The 14,431-nt window shown below is 42.8% G+C and overlaps 1 protein-coding gene across 1 annotated transcript in view; it reads left to right on the top strand.

Annotated features, from left to right (window-relative positions):
• Nucleotides 1-14,431, top strand: part of Clnk (cytokine dependent hematopoietic cell linker) — a 90,470-nt gene that overhangs the window by 57,631 nt on the left and 18,408 nt on the right. Inside the window, exons 11-13 of the mRNA XM_008841591.2 lie at nt 3,413-3,431; nt 5,562-5,629; nt 10,045-10,085. Coding sequence (XP_008839813.2) covers nt 3,413-3,431; nt 5,562-5,629; nt 10,045-10,085 — 128 coding nt within the window. The remainder of the gene's footprint in view (nt 1-3,412; nt 3,432-5,561; nt 5,630-10,044; nt 10,086-14,431) is intronic.

Below are 14,431 nucleotides of genomic sequence, written 5' to 3'. Positions count from 1 at the left end.
TCAGTCTCTGATCCCTTTTCACTAGTTGCATTCTTTCTCTCTCTGGGATCTCAGTATACCTGACAGCTCCTTTTTTAAAGCTCTTCACTTTTTCTCAAAGCAAAAACCTCAGAGCTTTCAAGTCAAGTTAATAAGAGGTCTGACTGAGCTAATGAAACCTGACATGGAAAATTGGGTGTTAGGAGGAATGAGGAGGTTATTCAAATTCTCCTTAAGTGAGAAGCAGGTACCTTCACCCTCCTCTGTTCACCGCCTTCTGTATTGGCTTATAATGTCGTCTTTCCCTTAGAAGATGATGAGAAAAATAATCTGTTTAATTTTATGGAACAGTGATAAACATCACACTGGACTATGGGCTATTAATTTGGCCATGAAGATGTAATCAAAAGTTTATAAGGGTTCAGCATGATTTTTATGTTCCTCACAATAGATTGTGTTTTATTTAATACGCTGCTTTTTTTTTTCTTACAGGCAAATCAGCTTAAAGGGCTTCAGTGATGTAAGTTGCTATTTTGTCCTGGGAAACAAAAAGGGAATTTTTGTGCATTGATTATCTGCAAGAAGCAAGAGTCTGTTTGCTTCAGGGACTGTACGTCTAGTTCTCACAGTAGCTCGATACAAACCATCAGCCCTGCTTTCAAGGTGAGAAAACTAAAGTAGAGCAAACTAAGATCCAGAGCTCACTGCTGTGTTTGCTCAGTCTTTACTGGTCCAGTGAGGAACAAGCCCACGACACGCAGAGGACCCAAAGTCACCACCGCTGGCTTCTAGTCTGCAGTGTTACATAAGGAAATGTTGGGCACTGTAGTGCATCTCATCAGCTGTCTTTCCCAAGACAGGCCTCGACTCAAGCTCATGCGGCACTTTCAAGTCCCTAAGCCAGGACAGACTCAGTCTCCTTCATCCCCTCAAAGCCTGAGAAAGCCTGGGAGAAGCAGTAGATTACCAGCTGTCCCCACGCTGGCAGAAGATGGAGCCAGTGCCTGAAATCTCAGAGTCCTGTCCTGTTCCCCACAACTGTGACTCTCGGCCTTAAAAATGTGGAGACAGTCCAAGTTAAAATAATTTAGTAAGTTTTAAAAAGAGAAAAGGGAGGGAGGCAATGAAGGAGATGTTAGTATTTCACTTGAATATTTTTGCTTTCTAACAGAAAAAAAGAAAAACTAGAGCGATTTCACTGTAGTTATTTAATTGTATTTGATTTGAAATTCAGAGCCCTCAAGCAAAACGATGGCTAGGTCTCAATGAAATAAAACAACCGTTCTTCCAAAGCAGGCCTTCTAAGCGGTGTTTACAGGTCTGCTTTTTGGGTCTTTGACAAGCCTGAGAATCCCTGCTGCATCTGATTGAGCACTTAGAATTGCCAGGTTCAAAGTCCTGGGGAAGACTCAGTGGGGAGACTTCCAAAACACTCATTAGCATGGATTCATTACCCTTTACACTTGGCTTATGGATTAGCTTTGATTTGCTATCTCTAATATGTATACCCTCCTCCAGAACTCTGGGGGTGCCCAGGTCTGTAAAACAAAGGGGCCTTCAATTGACTAACTTCACAAGACGTAGGAAGCCTCTCTAAGCAAATTGCTGCTAAAGATTTCTTACCCATGAGGCCAGCCTGAATCAGGAGAGCTGTGCTTTGGTCAGCTTAGTCTCAGGGTAACTAGGAACCTGGGTACAAGGTTTCATCTCTTGGACCTCATCTGTAATACAATAGTTCCTAATGTTTCCTGGACTTCAAAGCCCTTTTAAAGTTTGATGAAAGGTTTAATAAGCCTTCCTCATACCCACAAAACGTATGTACATGTTTATGATCAGAACATTTTTACTTCAGTGGGTTCCTAAGCCTCACTAGACTATCATGTCACATTCCCTTTCTTCCAGATTAACAATTTCTTAGGTAAATGATTCTTGCCACTGCCCCCCAGCAGATGCAATGTCTGAAATGAACTTCAGAAAATTATTTGCAGTGAAATGCTGAGCCTACTGTAGAGCTTTCTATTTCTTCGAAGACTGAGGGTAGAGCCAGGTTTGGTGGCGCTCACCTGCAATCCCATCGCTTAGGAGGCTGAGACAGGAGGAATGTCAGTCCAAGGCAGAGCCTGAGACCCTGTCTCAAAGAAAAGTAAGAGAGTGTGATCAGGATACAAGCCAAGTAAAGGCGAAGATCTTTCATAACATTTTGAGAATTCTATCACTTTTAAGCAAGAAAAGAGAAGGGAAATGTCTGGAAAGGGAAAGCGGTGTTTAAAAACAAAAATGCATTTTCTGTTCATTTGGAACATGAAATTTTCACAAGCATCAAGAAAAGTTCATCACAGCCTCATCACTTAAAGATGACCTCTAGTACTGCTTCACCATATTCTTTCAGTCCTGTTTTCCAGCTTGCACACATACACACACACACACACACACACACAGGTACAGTGGAAACAAACCACCAGGCAAGCTGGACATCTTTCAGGACATTCTCTTTACAGTCTATACATAAATACCTATGATGCCTTTAAAATAGTCCAGTAACCAGGCTTGGGGATTTAGCTCACCAGTAGAGTGCTTGCCTAGCAAGCGCAAGGCCCTGGGCTCGGTCCTCAGCTCCAAAAAAAAGACAAAATAAAATAGTCCAATAACCAAGTACAATGCCAAAATTAGCAATTCTTTTCTTACTGTGTTGTGGCATGTGCATGTATGTGCATATATGTGCAGATGTGCCTTCCCATGTGTGCACATTTGAAGGCCACATCTCCCTAGTGAGTCTATAAAATTAACAATTCCTACTTATTTGGGCCTGTGGATTGTTTCCAATGACTTGACACTACAAGTAATGATGAAATGAATGTGCTTGTATGTACAACTTGCTCCAGATCTCATTCAGGTGGTTTCTTAGAAAACATGACTCCCTAAGGCAATTATTGGAATAAAAATACTGTGGGTAAGTTGCTCTCCTGAAGTCAGATCAATTTATAATATCATTAACAGATTATACATTTGATGCATCATAAAAAGGGGAATACAAATTTTTAAATATTTTAGGTATTATTTTTATGTGTATGAGCATATTGCCTGCATGTAGGTAAGTGCACCTGTGTCGTGCAATGCCCGTGGATGTCTGAAGAAGGTGTCATATCTCCTTGGAACTGGAGTTATGGATGGTTGTTAGCCACCATGTGGCTGCTGGGAACTGAACTCAGGTCCTCTGCAACAGCAGCCAGTGCTCTTAAGAGCTGCGCCATCTCTCCAGCCCCGAGGACTACAAATTTTGTTTCTAGTCTCTTAGTTACAGAACTCTTTAACACTCTATACTAGCAAAAAGTTTCCCCCAACTCCACCATTCAAATGCCCGTTATATGCAGTGTCAGTGTAAAGTCTCCAGCTGACAGCATTCACCATTGTCTATTTTTTTAATTCAATACAGGTCCTCGGAGCAGAAAAAGGTAACCGTTTACATTGATTCTCTTACGTTAATGCTATTAGACTTAGTACTCTTTCTAGATCTCTAGGGCTAGCTAGCCATTGTGTGCGAAAGGATTGTTCCGAAGCCTGCGGACCAAGGCGGGGGGTTGTGTGACAGTATCATCAGGATGAACCAAGACTTCATGTGCTACTCCAAAGTCCTCTGGTCTAAACAGAATAATTGAAATCAGGAGTAAGACAGTGATCATTCCTTACACAGGCCATTAACCCAGAAAAGCATGCCTACCTTTGAAATCTTGTTCCTCATTCATTTAAAGTGATAAAATAACAAAGTGTCAGCCCAACCAAGAGCGTTAAGACGTAGCACGGGTCCACAGAGCAGCATTGGATCAGGATTCTGAGACCAGCTACCCATTCACCATGTGATGCAGGTTTGAGTTGCACCTCCTCTGAGGACCTCAGACCAGCTCTGCTCTCTGCATTGAAGATGTTAAACTTAAAAGGAGAGCCTCCCTGGGTCTGTGAATTCCTAGGGCCCTGATAGAGGACTGGGTATTTGTTAGCAATCTAAGTAATGTTAAAAGAATGAAATTCATGCCCCTCACCACAATAAATCTTAGCTTGCTATGAAATCCAGGAATGATTTTATCAGGCTTCACTGGTCACAACAATGTGACATCATTAAGGGGCAGGTGCTCTGGGTGGCTCTTGATGACAAGATGCAATTTTATTAGGTGTGTGATTAATGGACCAGTCAACTGATTTGAATCACATTTCAAGTAATCACAGTCCCTCCAATAAAACGTGTCCAGTCTGTGATCAACCTTAGGCAGAGCACAGAGTACAATAATGCCAGATTAAGAGAGGGCAGTGTGTGTATTCTTCCTTGACTTTATGACTCTCCATTGTAACTGGAAAAGTGCCTTATGAGTCTTGTATTATAGTGTTACTTGGTGCCCTTCATAAGTCTGAATGACTGGTTAAAAATCTATCCATGATAAAAAGTAGGCTATGTAACTGCTAAGTGACTCCAGTTGTGTGCATGGTAGAAATTGGCGATTGTTCTAGTTGCTTTTGAGTTGCTGTGATAAAGCATTCTACTAAGTACAACATGGGAAGGAAAGAGTTTCTTTGCCTTACACTTCAAGCTCACAGTCCATCACTGAGGGAAATCAGGGTAGGAACCTGGAGGTGGGAATCATGGAGGAACACTGCTTACTATCCCCCTCCCAGGTTTATGTTTAGCTAGCTTTCTTATAGAACCCAGGACCAGTGCTGCCCACTGTGGGATGGCCCTCCTACATGAATTAATAGCCAAGACACTCTGCCACAGATATGCCAATAGGTCAATCAGATCTACACAGTTCCTCAACTGAGGCTTTCCCATCCGATGACTGTAGGCTGTGTCAAATTGACAATTAAAGCCAACTAGGACAGATGCTCAATGGGAAAACATTGAGAAAGTGGGTCCCTGGTTGCACCCACCTGGGAACTGATTGCCTACATCAGAATTCTGAAAGTTCACTTGCCCTACCACAGACCAGTCACTTGTATGGGTGGTGGACGTCCCCAGACCTGTGGCCCTCAGAGCAGTCTTTGGTTTAACTCTCTCCTCACCAAGATGTCACTCACAGGTCATCTCTCAGAAGGTCCTCATTAGCACATGTATGGTCAACCCACATCCCAACAGCTGCCTCCTGCCATTTGAATGCAAGAACCACATCTGTCTTCTCTACTGTAACCCTGGATTCTAGCAAAAAAACTGTCTCATAAAAAGTATTCAGCAAATACTTGAATTATATGAATGAATGAATGAATGAATGAATGAATGAATGAATGATGAAGTCAGGAGTCTTTTGAACTAACTTAATTCATCTAGAATAGCCCCTAAAATACCTTCTGATATAATGCTCTGCATTTCTGGGTAGTCAACTATGTGTGTCCTACATTATGAACATTCCATTCAATTTTCATGGCCCCCAGAGGTAGGAAAGCTGGAGAATGTATGGATGTATCATTTCCATCAGACCCATAACAGTAAAGATTACTCAGGTGGAATCATAGTCATCCCATGGGCTTCTGTGTCCTCAAATGTCTTCACTGTGCAACCTGACCAAAGTGCACCATGTTTTCCAGTTTCTCGTCAACAGGCAAAGGCAGAATTTTCTCACCCATTACGAAACCAAAGCACTCAGAAGAGTCCACCTGCCATGTCCAGGTAAGGAAGTATAAACTCCTACCAGTCCCAGCTCAGCAGACAAGCCAGGTGCCAACTTAGGTAATGACTAACAAAACCTCTGAGGAGCAGGAAATCTTTGACCTTTGGTTCTGAAGCCCAGTGATAAGGCTCAAGGAAAACCTGAGTATCTCTATCTACAATGGAATCTAATCATATTCTTTCTGCAACTATAAATGATTGGCTGTTAAAGACATTTGAGGGGTGTAAAACTTTGGATATTAACTAAATGGGGTAGATGTTGATCAATCAAAAGCTGGTTATCTCTGGCTCTTCTCAGTTTATGATGACATCAGAGCTTAAAGGAACTTTTGACTAGTGCTGCGTAGGTGTCCAGGTGTTAAGAAGGCTATGATCTGATGATGTCATCACCTGATCAGGCAATTGTGACATCATCTATCTCACAGAAGAAGTGCAGATGCACAAGCTCTGGCAGGTGATTCCTTGACCGGTGTCAGTGTGATCAGTAGGGATTTTCTCAAAGCCCAGAGCCTCCAGAGTTAGAGCTACGAAGTACTACTATCCAACTCTGGCTAATGACTCTGAGCCATTTCCAACCCTCTCCCGTACTGCTCTCATACCAAGACATGTGCACATCAATTCCTCTGTCCACTTTCCCCTCCTTGCTTCTCTCCCCAACGTGGAAAAGTCCTTATCCATGACAGCCCAAGTTAGAGCCACAGTAAATCCAGGAGAGCTCTTACTCATTCTTCAGATGGAAAAAATGAAGCCCAGAGAGAGAGTCCTTTACCACTGAAGTCAAGTGCAGCTCATTGTGGAGCCCATGTTGCCATAATGACTTGATTATAACAATGCTGTCCCACCAGTCATGGCTGATATGATACCTTGATATATAATAAAACTTACTAAGCGTGTACCACGTTGATGGTGAAATAAAAGAATTGTCGGGGGTTGGAGAGATGGCTCAGTGATTAAGAGCACTGATTGCTCTTGCAGAGGACCCGGGTTCAATTCCCAGCACCCACATGGCAGCTACAAACTGTCCTTAAGTCCAGTTCCAGAGGAATATGAGCCCTCTTCTGACCTCCACAGCATTGCATGACACGGGTGTACTCACATACATGCAGGCAATACATTCATACGCATAAAAAAATTAATAAATAAAATATTTTTTAAAAGAGTATCAGTGGCCAGGCATGGTGGTGGACACCTTTAATCCCAGCACTCGGGAGGCAGAGACAGGCGGATCTCTGTGAATTCAAGGCCATCTTGGTCTACATAGTGAGTTCCGGGACAGCTGGAGCTACAGGGAGACCCTGTCTCAAAAAGACAAAAAAAAAGACCAAAAAAAAAAGAGTATCAGGTCTCGGGGCTGGAGAGATGGTTCAGCGATTAAGAGCACTGGCTGTTCTTGCAGAGGACCCAGATTCCCAGCACCCACATGGCAGCTAACAACTGTCCGAAACTCCAGTTCCAGGGGATTCAATGGCCTCTTCTGTCCTCCTCAGGCATTGCACAATATGGATGCACTTACCTACAGGCAGGCAATACATGCATACACGTAAAATAAAAATAATAATAATAAATAAAATATTTTTTAAAAGAGTATCAGGTCTTATATATTAAAAAAAGAAAAGAATTGTCACAACTGAACTTGGACTGTCCAATGTCATCACTAGTAAATGACGTCACTTGGACAGTGTCAATATCTGAGCTTAAACCAGACCCAGTAACACAACAAGTGCCTAACAAACGTCATCCCTCATTACCATCTCCGGGCTCCGGACCTCAGAGCCATCACAACACGCCCCATACCCTCCTTCTGCCTCGTTTTCATTTCTCATCCTCTTTTGTACCTTCGGTAACTCTTCTCACACTTTGGCCCTGCAGAGACTAGAACCACTGCTGGTAGCTCTTTTGAGGCTATTTGCTATTCACATCCCAATCCGACCCAGTGTATGTTTTCTTTTGTTTTGTTTTATGGAACTTTTGTGTATTTCATATAGAACATCTCAATCAATCTTAATCATCTTTGTACCCCCGTCCTCACCAGCACCCTGAGATACCCCCTCCCACTGAAGCCCATATACTCTGTCATCCCTGTTAAGGCCCCCTGTGTCAAGTCAGTGTCCCCAGACATTGCCCAGTGCAAGTCCATCCACTGAGGTCTACTGAGCCTATCTAGAGTCCCTTGTTTTAGGAAGATCAGCTCTTCTTCACCTAGCAGCAATCAGTCATCGAGAAGAGGGGGTGGAAAGATTCTAAGAGTCAATGTATGTTTTCTTAATAAAACTTCCTAATAGGAAAAAGCACTGTGTTTTAGTAAAAAGATAATGGGATTTAGATTCTGATTTGCACTGACTTTCATTGTTTGAGGTGGTGTGTTGGGCTTACTGAGCTGCTTGCTTGATTTATTAAACAAAGCCTACTTTTAATTGATCTTCACTGGTTACTGCTCCCAATTCTTCTTGGAGTTATTTCTCAAAACAACCCTAAATGTTGATAGTCCCCAGAGTCCAACTGATGTCCATGTTTCTGTCACTGAAGCCCGGGTGGTCTCCTTCTGGATGTCAAATGCCACCCCTATGTTTCCATCTTCTGCCCATCACCTTGCTTGACTCTAGACCTCTGCATCCACATCCAATTACTCGGTGGCCCTTCTCCTTAGAAAGGTCCTAGGCATCACACACTGACCGTGTTGAAATTTGAACCATCCCCACTGTCTTCCACCCACCTGTCGAGGTCCCTTTCCCTCTGTCACCCTTCCCATCCGTCCCTTTTCTAACTCTCAAAATTCTGTCCCCAGAACATGTCTGGAATCTACCCATTTCTCCCGTTTCCCTAGCCCTCAGCATACACCAGTCACCATCAACTCTTACTTGAAGTACTGTAATAACTTTCTACTGACACTGAGAATCTCTACACTGTGAACTTACTTCCTGGGCTCTTGCAGAATGGTGTATAGTTTCTTGTCTCTGAGCCCTCCACATGCTGTTTCAGCTCCCCGAAACACACTTTCCCCGCCCTCTACACCCTTCAGATCCAATGACCCCTCAAGGGTCAGCTTATTTAGCACCTCCCCTAGAAGCCTTTCCTTAGAGCCACAGCAGCTGCGCCTGTGTAAGTGACCATTCACCACGACCAAAACTGATGCTGTGCGTTCCTTCCCTGAGACGTGCATCAGTCCATTAGAAGTCCACCCAGTCATGTCTTCCCTGCATAAACCACACCCCAGGAAACCACATCCCCTTATTTTCTATTTCCCCAAACACAACTGTGTCTAGTAGACATCCATCACATTCATTAAATGAAAGCATCATCATTACTTTTATCTGTCTTGGAGTTTCATTTCTGCCCTATAAATACAGACTTGGAACCTAGACTGTCTTGGGATAAGATTCCTCCTCTTTCAGCATTTCCTAAAAATACTAAAAATTAGAGGAGAGATACTTTGTGATTCATTTTTTAATCTCAGACATTTAACAAAAAACAGCACAACAGCTGAGTCAAGGGGGTCCCAGCTTTGACAATCATGAGCTTGGATATCAGAAGTCTAACCAGCGACAGGGCACCATGTGGTCCTCAGATGACTGGCTGGCATTTCCACATACAAAGCAAGCTGTAAGGCCCCTGGGCTTTTGTGGGGATAACAAAAAGCAGATGCACACCCAGTTGGTTTCATTGATGGTAGAAAAGGGTCAAGTTTCCTTTAATTAGCCCAGAAGCTTTAGTCAATAGCACAATCCTTGGGCTTCACCATGGTCCATGTAATTAGATGTAATTCTATTAGCACCTGGGGTTTTTGTTGATGGCGCTGATCACAATGCAAAGTGAAGCGGAAAGTTAGAGGGAGGTACAACGCGCAGCCATGGACAGGCACCCCTGGTCATGGCACTTTTGTGTTTAGGAGTGCGTGCTGGTATTTCGATTGCCTTCTATTGCATCTTCATAATCCCTGTCCTCTATGGAATTCCTTACAGCACGTCATACTGCTTTCCCACCCAACTCACATTTCAAGACAATGAATTTCTGTATTCTTCTTACTAACGACAGCTGACTTCTGACTATTAAACAGTTTCTGTAGAATACGAGCCGCCAAGCCAAATATTATTAATATCTATGAGTGAGGCTACAAGGGAACCCTAAACTCAGAGCTTGAAAAAGCAAAGACTTGTGCTACGTTCTCAGTGAAAGGATGTGGGGAAACAGTAGGCAATCGGTCTCTTCCTTCCACATCTGATATTTGCCAGTCTTGAGCAAGGAGGAAGAGCCAACCTCCCGCTGCTCCAGAAAACTGACAATTGTTTATTCTTACGAGTTCAGTAAAGTACGAAACGCTTTATACATGTGACTTCAGGATGTTGCGATTAACCTTTCTTGTAAGTAAGATCTCATCTGTCATGGGGATACTAACTTTATTCTAACATTTTCTTTAGCCCTTCCTTTATACCAGGCAAGCATGATGTACAAGACAGAGGTAAGGCACTTTAAGTAAAAGTCATAACATAAACAGGTAAGTCACCGCTCTGTGATAGTCCTACCCTGTGACTTAACATTTGTGAACCTGAACCGCTGAGCTGATGTGTTTAGGTGTAATAATCTCTTTTTCATTGATTAATAGTATTCCCTTGGACTAATGACATCAACTTAATTTTTAAATTTCAATTCATGGAATACAATCCTCTTGTGAACATTATTGTTATGAACATTGCTGTAGATGTTTTCCTAGATGAACAATATGATCTTTATGAAAGAGAAGGACCTTGGTATATGTGTCTGTTTAATTGTCTTAGATGTATTTCCCAGAGTATATGGTATCAATTTGTTGTTAAACTGATAAAATGGATACTACAGCAGATCTGAGCTGGAAGGGCAGACAGATGTGTCCATTAGTCACCCACAGTTCATGAGTCCCATCTTCTCCAACAGTTGTTTTAGAAATTTCAATTTTCCCAACCCATTTGGTATAATATAGATTTATCTCAAGAAAAAATTCTGTAAAATGGAAAAATGAAAATGGCCCCTCTTACCAACTGGGAAGTAACAAATCACAAGGATAACACATCTGTGCAGGAAGTGGCATGTAAACACCACATTGTGCCTGTCAGGGGACTTGATACCATTGGTCTCATCTGCCCCAACTCACTCCGCCTGTTATCCCACTTGATTGCTTTGTGTACCAGAGAAAGGCGATGTTCAGGTCTCTCTGTTGAGTCAAAAAAGTGTCTAGGGCTCATAGAAGAAGACTCCAGAGGGTACGGCAGAGAGGATGAGGGGCCCCAACTCTGCCCCTCCCTCCTTCAATAGGGTCACCAAGGGGAAGTGAATTCTTTGAGCTTTACTATCCCCACCCATAAAACAAATAAAAACTCCCATACTAAAGTGGACACAATACACACAGGCACGCTGTATTAGTTACTTTCCTATTGCTGTGGTAAATTACTATGACCCAAAGCATCTTATAGACAAAAGTTTTGATTTAGGCTCATGGCTCCAGAGGGACGGGAGTCCTTCATGGCAGGGAGGCATGGCAGCCGGTGGCAGGCAAGAGCGGGAGGCTGAGAGCTCACATCTTCAACCACAAACGGGAAACTGAAAGTGGGAATTGGGACAAGGCTACGAAGTCTCAAAGCAACTTACTTCCTCCGATGAGGAGGAGAACGTTCCATCCACACATGCGCACACAACTGTCGACTTGACGCACTCAGTGTCCTTCTTTTCCTCACTCTCCTCTTCCTCCTTCCCCAAATGGCATCAGTGAATTTCAGAACCGCCAGTCTTCCATCATGCCTCTTTTTATATTTGCCAAGGCCAGGTAAATTGCCCCTAATGTATACATTGATAGTAGGAATTCCACAAGATGGGGCTTTATCTTTCATTTTTGAGACAAGGTCTCATGTAGCCAAGGATGGACTTGAACTCGGTATCTAGCCAAGGCTAGCCTTGAACTTCTCATTCTCCTGCCTCTACTCACCAAGTGCTGGGACTGCAGACTGTCCCACATGCCTCGCTTGAGTGGTCAAAGGAAACAGTGATTAACACATGGCCTTCTTCCATCTAGGACTCCAATGTCAACAGTAGGTGTGCCGAAGGTCAGAGCCGTAAGACCTGGAGTGCCCATGAGGAGAGTCCAGGGGTGAACAAGGCGTGAAAGGGCTTGCTGTATGGTTGTGATAGCATGCTGAAGGGATGGAGAAGCAGAATCGAGAGCACACACTGAAAGATCAAATCACACACAAATACCAAGCAAGGAGCCAGTACAGACTGGAACAGAAAAGTTAGGGGAGTGATGATCACCAGCAGGAAGCCAGACCAACCTCCTAGAAAGTAACCACTTCGTTCATGACCTCAAACCAGCCCAGAAGAAGCAAGTTTCCTTAAGGAACCTTAGAGTAGACAGAAGGCATGTTTGGGCCTCCATTATTTCCTCTTTCAGTCAGAGACACCCACCAAACACATTATCTGTACTCAAAATTGGGATAGACCTTAAAGATACAGAGGGAGAGACAGAGCTGCCCTTCTACGAAGCTGGGTTTCCTCTACCTTCCGTGCCCTCCATCCACTTCCTAAGTGGATACTCACTCTGCTGAATAGAAGTTCATCTCCAGGTCATCAGACTTGCAATGTGAGATGCAGAAAACACATAGTGTGCACTCTAGATTCTCAGTCTAGCAAAGACCCTGCAGTGCAAGGTCTACCCTAAATGCCTCAAGGGTGGGCATTCACACGGGACAGTAAGGATACATCTCTGTAGATGCAGATACCAGTATTCTTACCTTACAGATTGGAAAAGAATCCTGGGAAAGTTGAGTTATTCTGCGTAGTTCAGGCACAGATTAAACCCAATGGGCTTGATTCTCTGATCTATTAATTCAGGGTGAACTATGAAGAGTCCAAGGAGACAGATCACAGAGCAATGAATATACCTATATAGAGATAAACATATTGGCATATTAGCGGTCTTCAGAACTACTTAATTATACTCCAAGATACTAACGAACTTGTTCTTTAAGAGGATGATTTTTTTCTTTTGTTGTCTTTTTTTCACTGTTTTCTTTTAAAACACGTGTGAACTTTCTCTTGTAAAATCAAGTTTTAAATTCTATGTAAGAGTAAGTTAAAATCTTCTAATAGGTTCTGATGCAACGCCTGATTTAGAATGTTTTAGAATACATGACAACAGAAAAATCTATAGAGATTTCTTGGGCAATATTCACAACACTCAGAAATTAGCGTCTGTGAGCTGATCAGCACGGGTCAGAGTTTATAGTGAGACATTAGCTACGTAAGAATTTTTAAGTATTAGAAATTGTTGCTAGTGATATGATTTCATAAGTCATGCCCCTTTGATCAGGCTGCCTTGCCTCACGGGGTGTCGCATACCCCCCCATCAACTCTTCCATTGACCTTCTGACTCTTCCTTTCTCCCGCCCTTCCTGTTCCAAGCAGGACAGTCCTCCAACTGCACGGCTCATGTAGGAAGGACCTTCCAAGCTTAGTTGCTTTCCTTCTGTTGGAGCAAAAGTAGTGACGACTCACGTTAAATACGTGCCTGGAATTTCTCACTCACTCGTTCATCTGTTCATTCATCCAACAAGATCCAAGGAAGCACGCAGAAGAAAACTGTGTGGCAAAGTTGTTTTGTTTTGTTTAACTAGTTCTCTGAACAGACTCCAAATGTACAAATGCTTCCAAATGCTCTTTTTAAAAATAAGATTTTTTTAAATATTCAAGCAAAGACATACAGGGTTGAAAAATAATAAATCAGTTGCCATAATAACCATGAAAAATTCATAATCACTGAATTCTGTTAGGCCCAAAGCACAAACCAATAGGAAATGCTGATCGTGGCTGTTTTCCTCCCTCAAATACGTTCTGACTGTTTCATGAAAAGATAGTTACTGTCATTTAAACAGCCTCTGTGCATCAGTACAATTTATGGAAGTCTCTAAGTCAGTTTTCCTTTTTGCTGATGCATCCTATTGGCTTTCTTTTGGCATTTCTGTGGTGCCCTAATCTCCATCCTCCCAGGGGTGATCACACTGTGCCATTAAACCTTAGATATGGGATTAGCACAGCCCTAGGGGTAAAGCAGCTCCCATCTGATTTTTACATACTAAGTTTGGACCTTTGATATTTGCTGTGACTGCAGACACTGGGGTGTTTTGTATTATTTTGTGCCTCTCAGCTTCTCAACTTCTTTAATGACTTTGTAGATTTCTTTCTGCCATTCTGTTGGATTTATATCTTATTTATTCCCCATTTTTCTCATTTTTGGAATTCATATGTTTCAAAATTGATCTACTATTTGCTTTAATATTTTAAGTGAGTACTTTAAGAATCTGAAGAACATTCTCATTCCAAATGAAACAAAACATTTAAATGAGGGGCTGGAGAGATGGCTCAGCAGTTAAGAACACTAGCTGTTCTTGCAGAAGACCCAAGTTCAAATCCCAGCACCCACATGGTAGCGAACAGCTGTCTGTAACTCCAGTTCCAGGGGATCCGACAGCCTCTTCTGTCCTCCGTGGGCATTGCATGACATGGGTGCACTTACCTACATGCAGGCATAACACTCATACACGTAAAATAAAAATAATAAACAAAATATTTAAAAAGGGAGCTGGAGAGATGGCTCAGCTGTTAAGAGCACTGACTGCTCTTGCAGAGGACCCGGGCTCGATTCCCAGCACCCCACATGTAGTCCCACATGGCGACTACAAACTGTCATTAACTCAAGTTCCAGGGGAATCCAAAGCCCTCTTCTGACCTCTGTGGCATTGCATGACACACATGCACTCACATACATGCAGGCAATACACT

This window comes from Nannospalax galili, unplaced genomic scaffold, assembly GCF_000622305.1.
Source record: "Nannospalax galili isolate Female #2095 unplaced genomic scaffold, S.galili_v1.0 scaffold200, whole genome shotgun sequence".
Lineage (NCBI taxonomy): Eukaryota > Metazoa > Chordata > Mammalia > Rodentia > Spalacidae > Nannospalax > Nannospalax galili.
The sequence above is the reverse complement of the archived record's forward strand: the minus strand, read 5'-3'. Positions and strand labels throughout refer to the sequence as shown.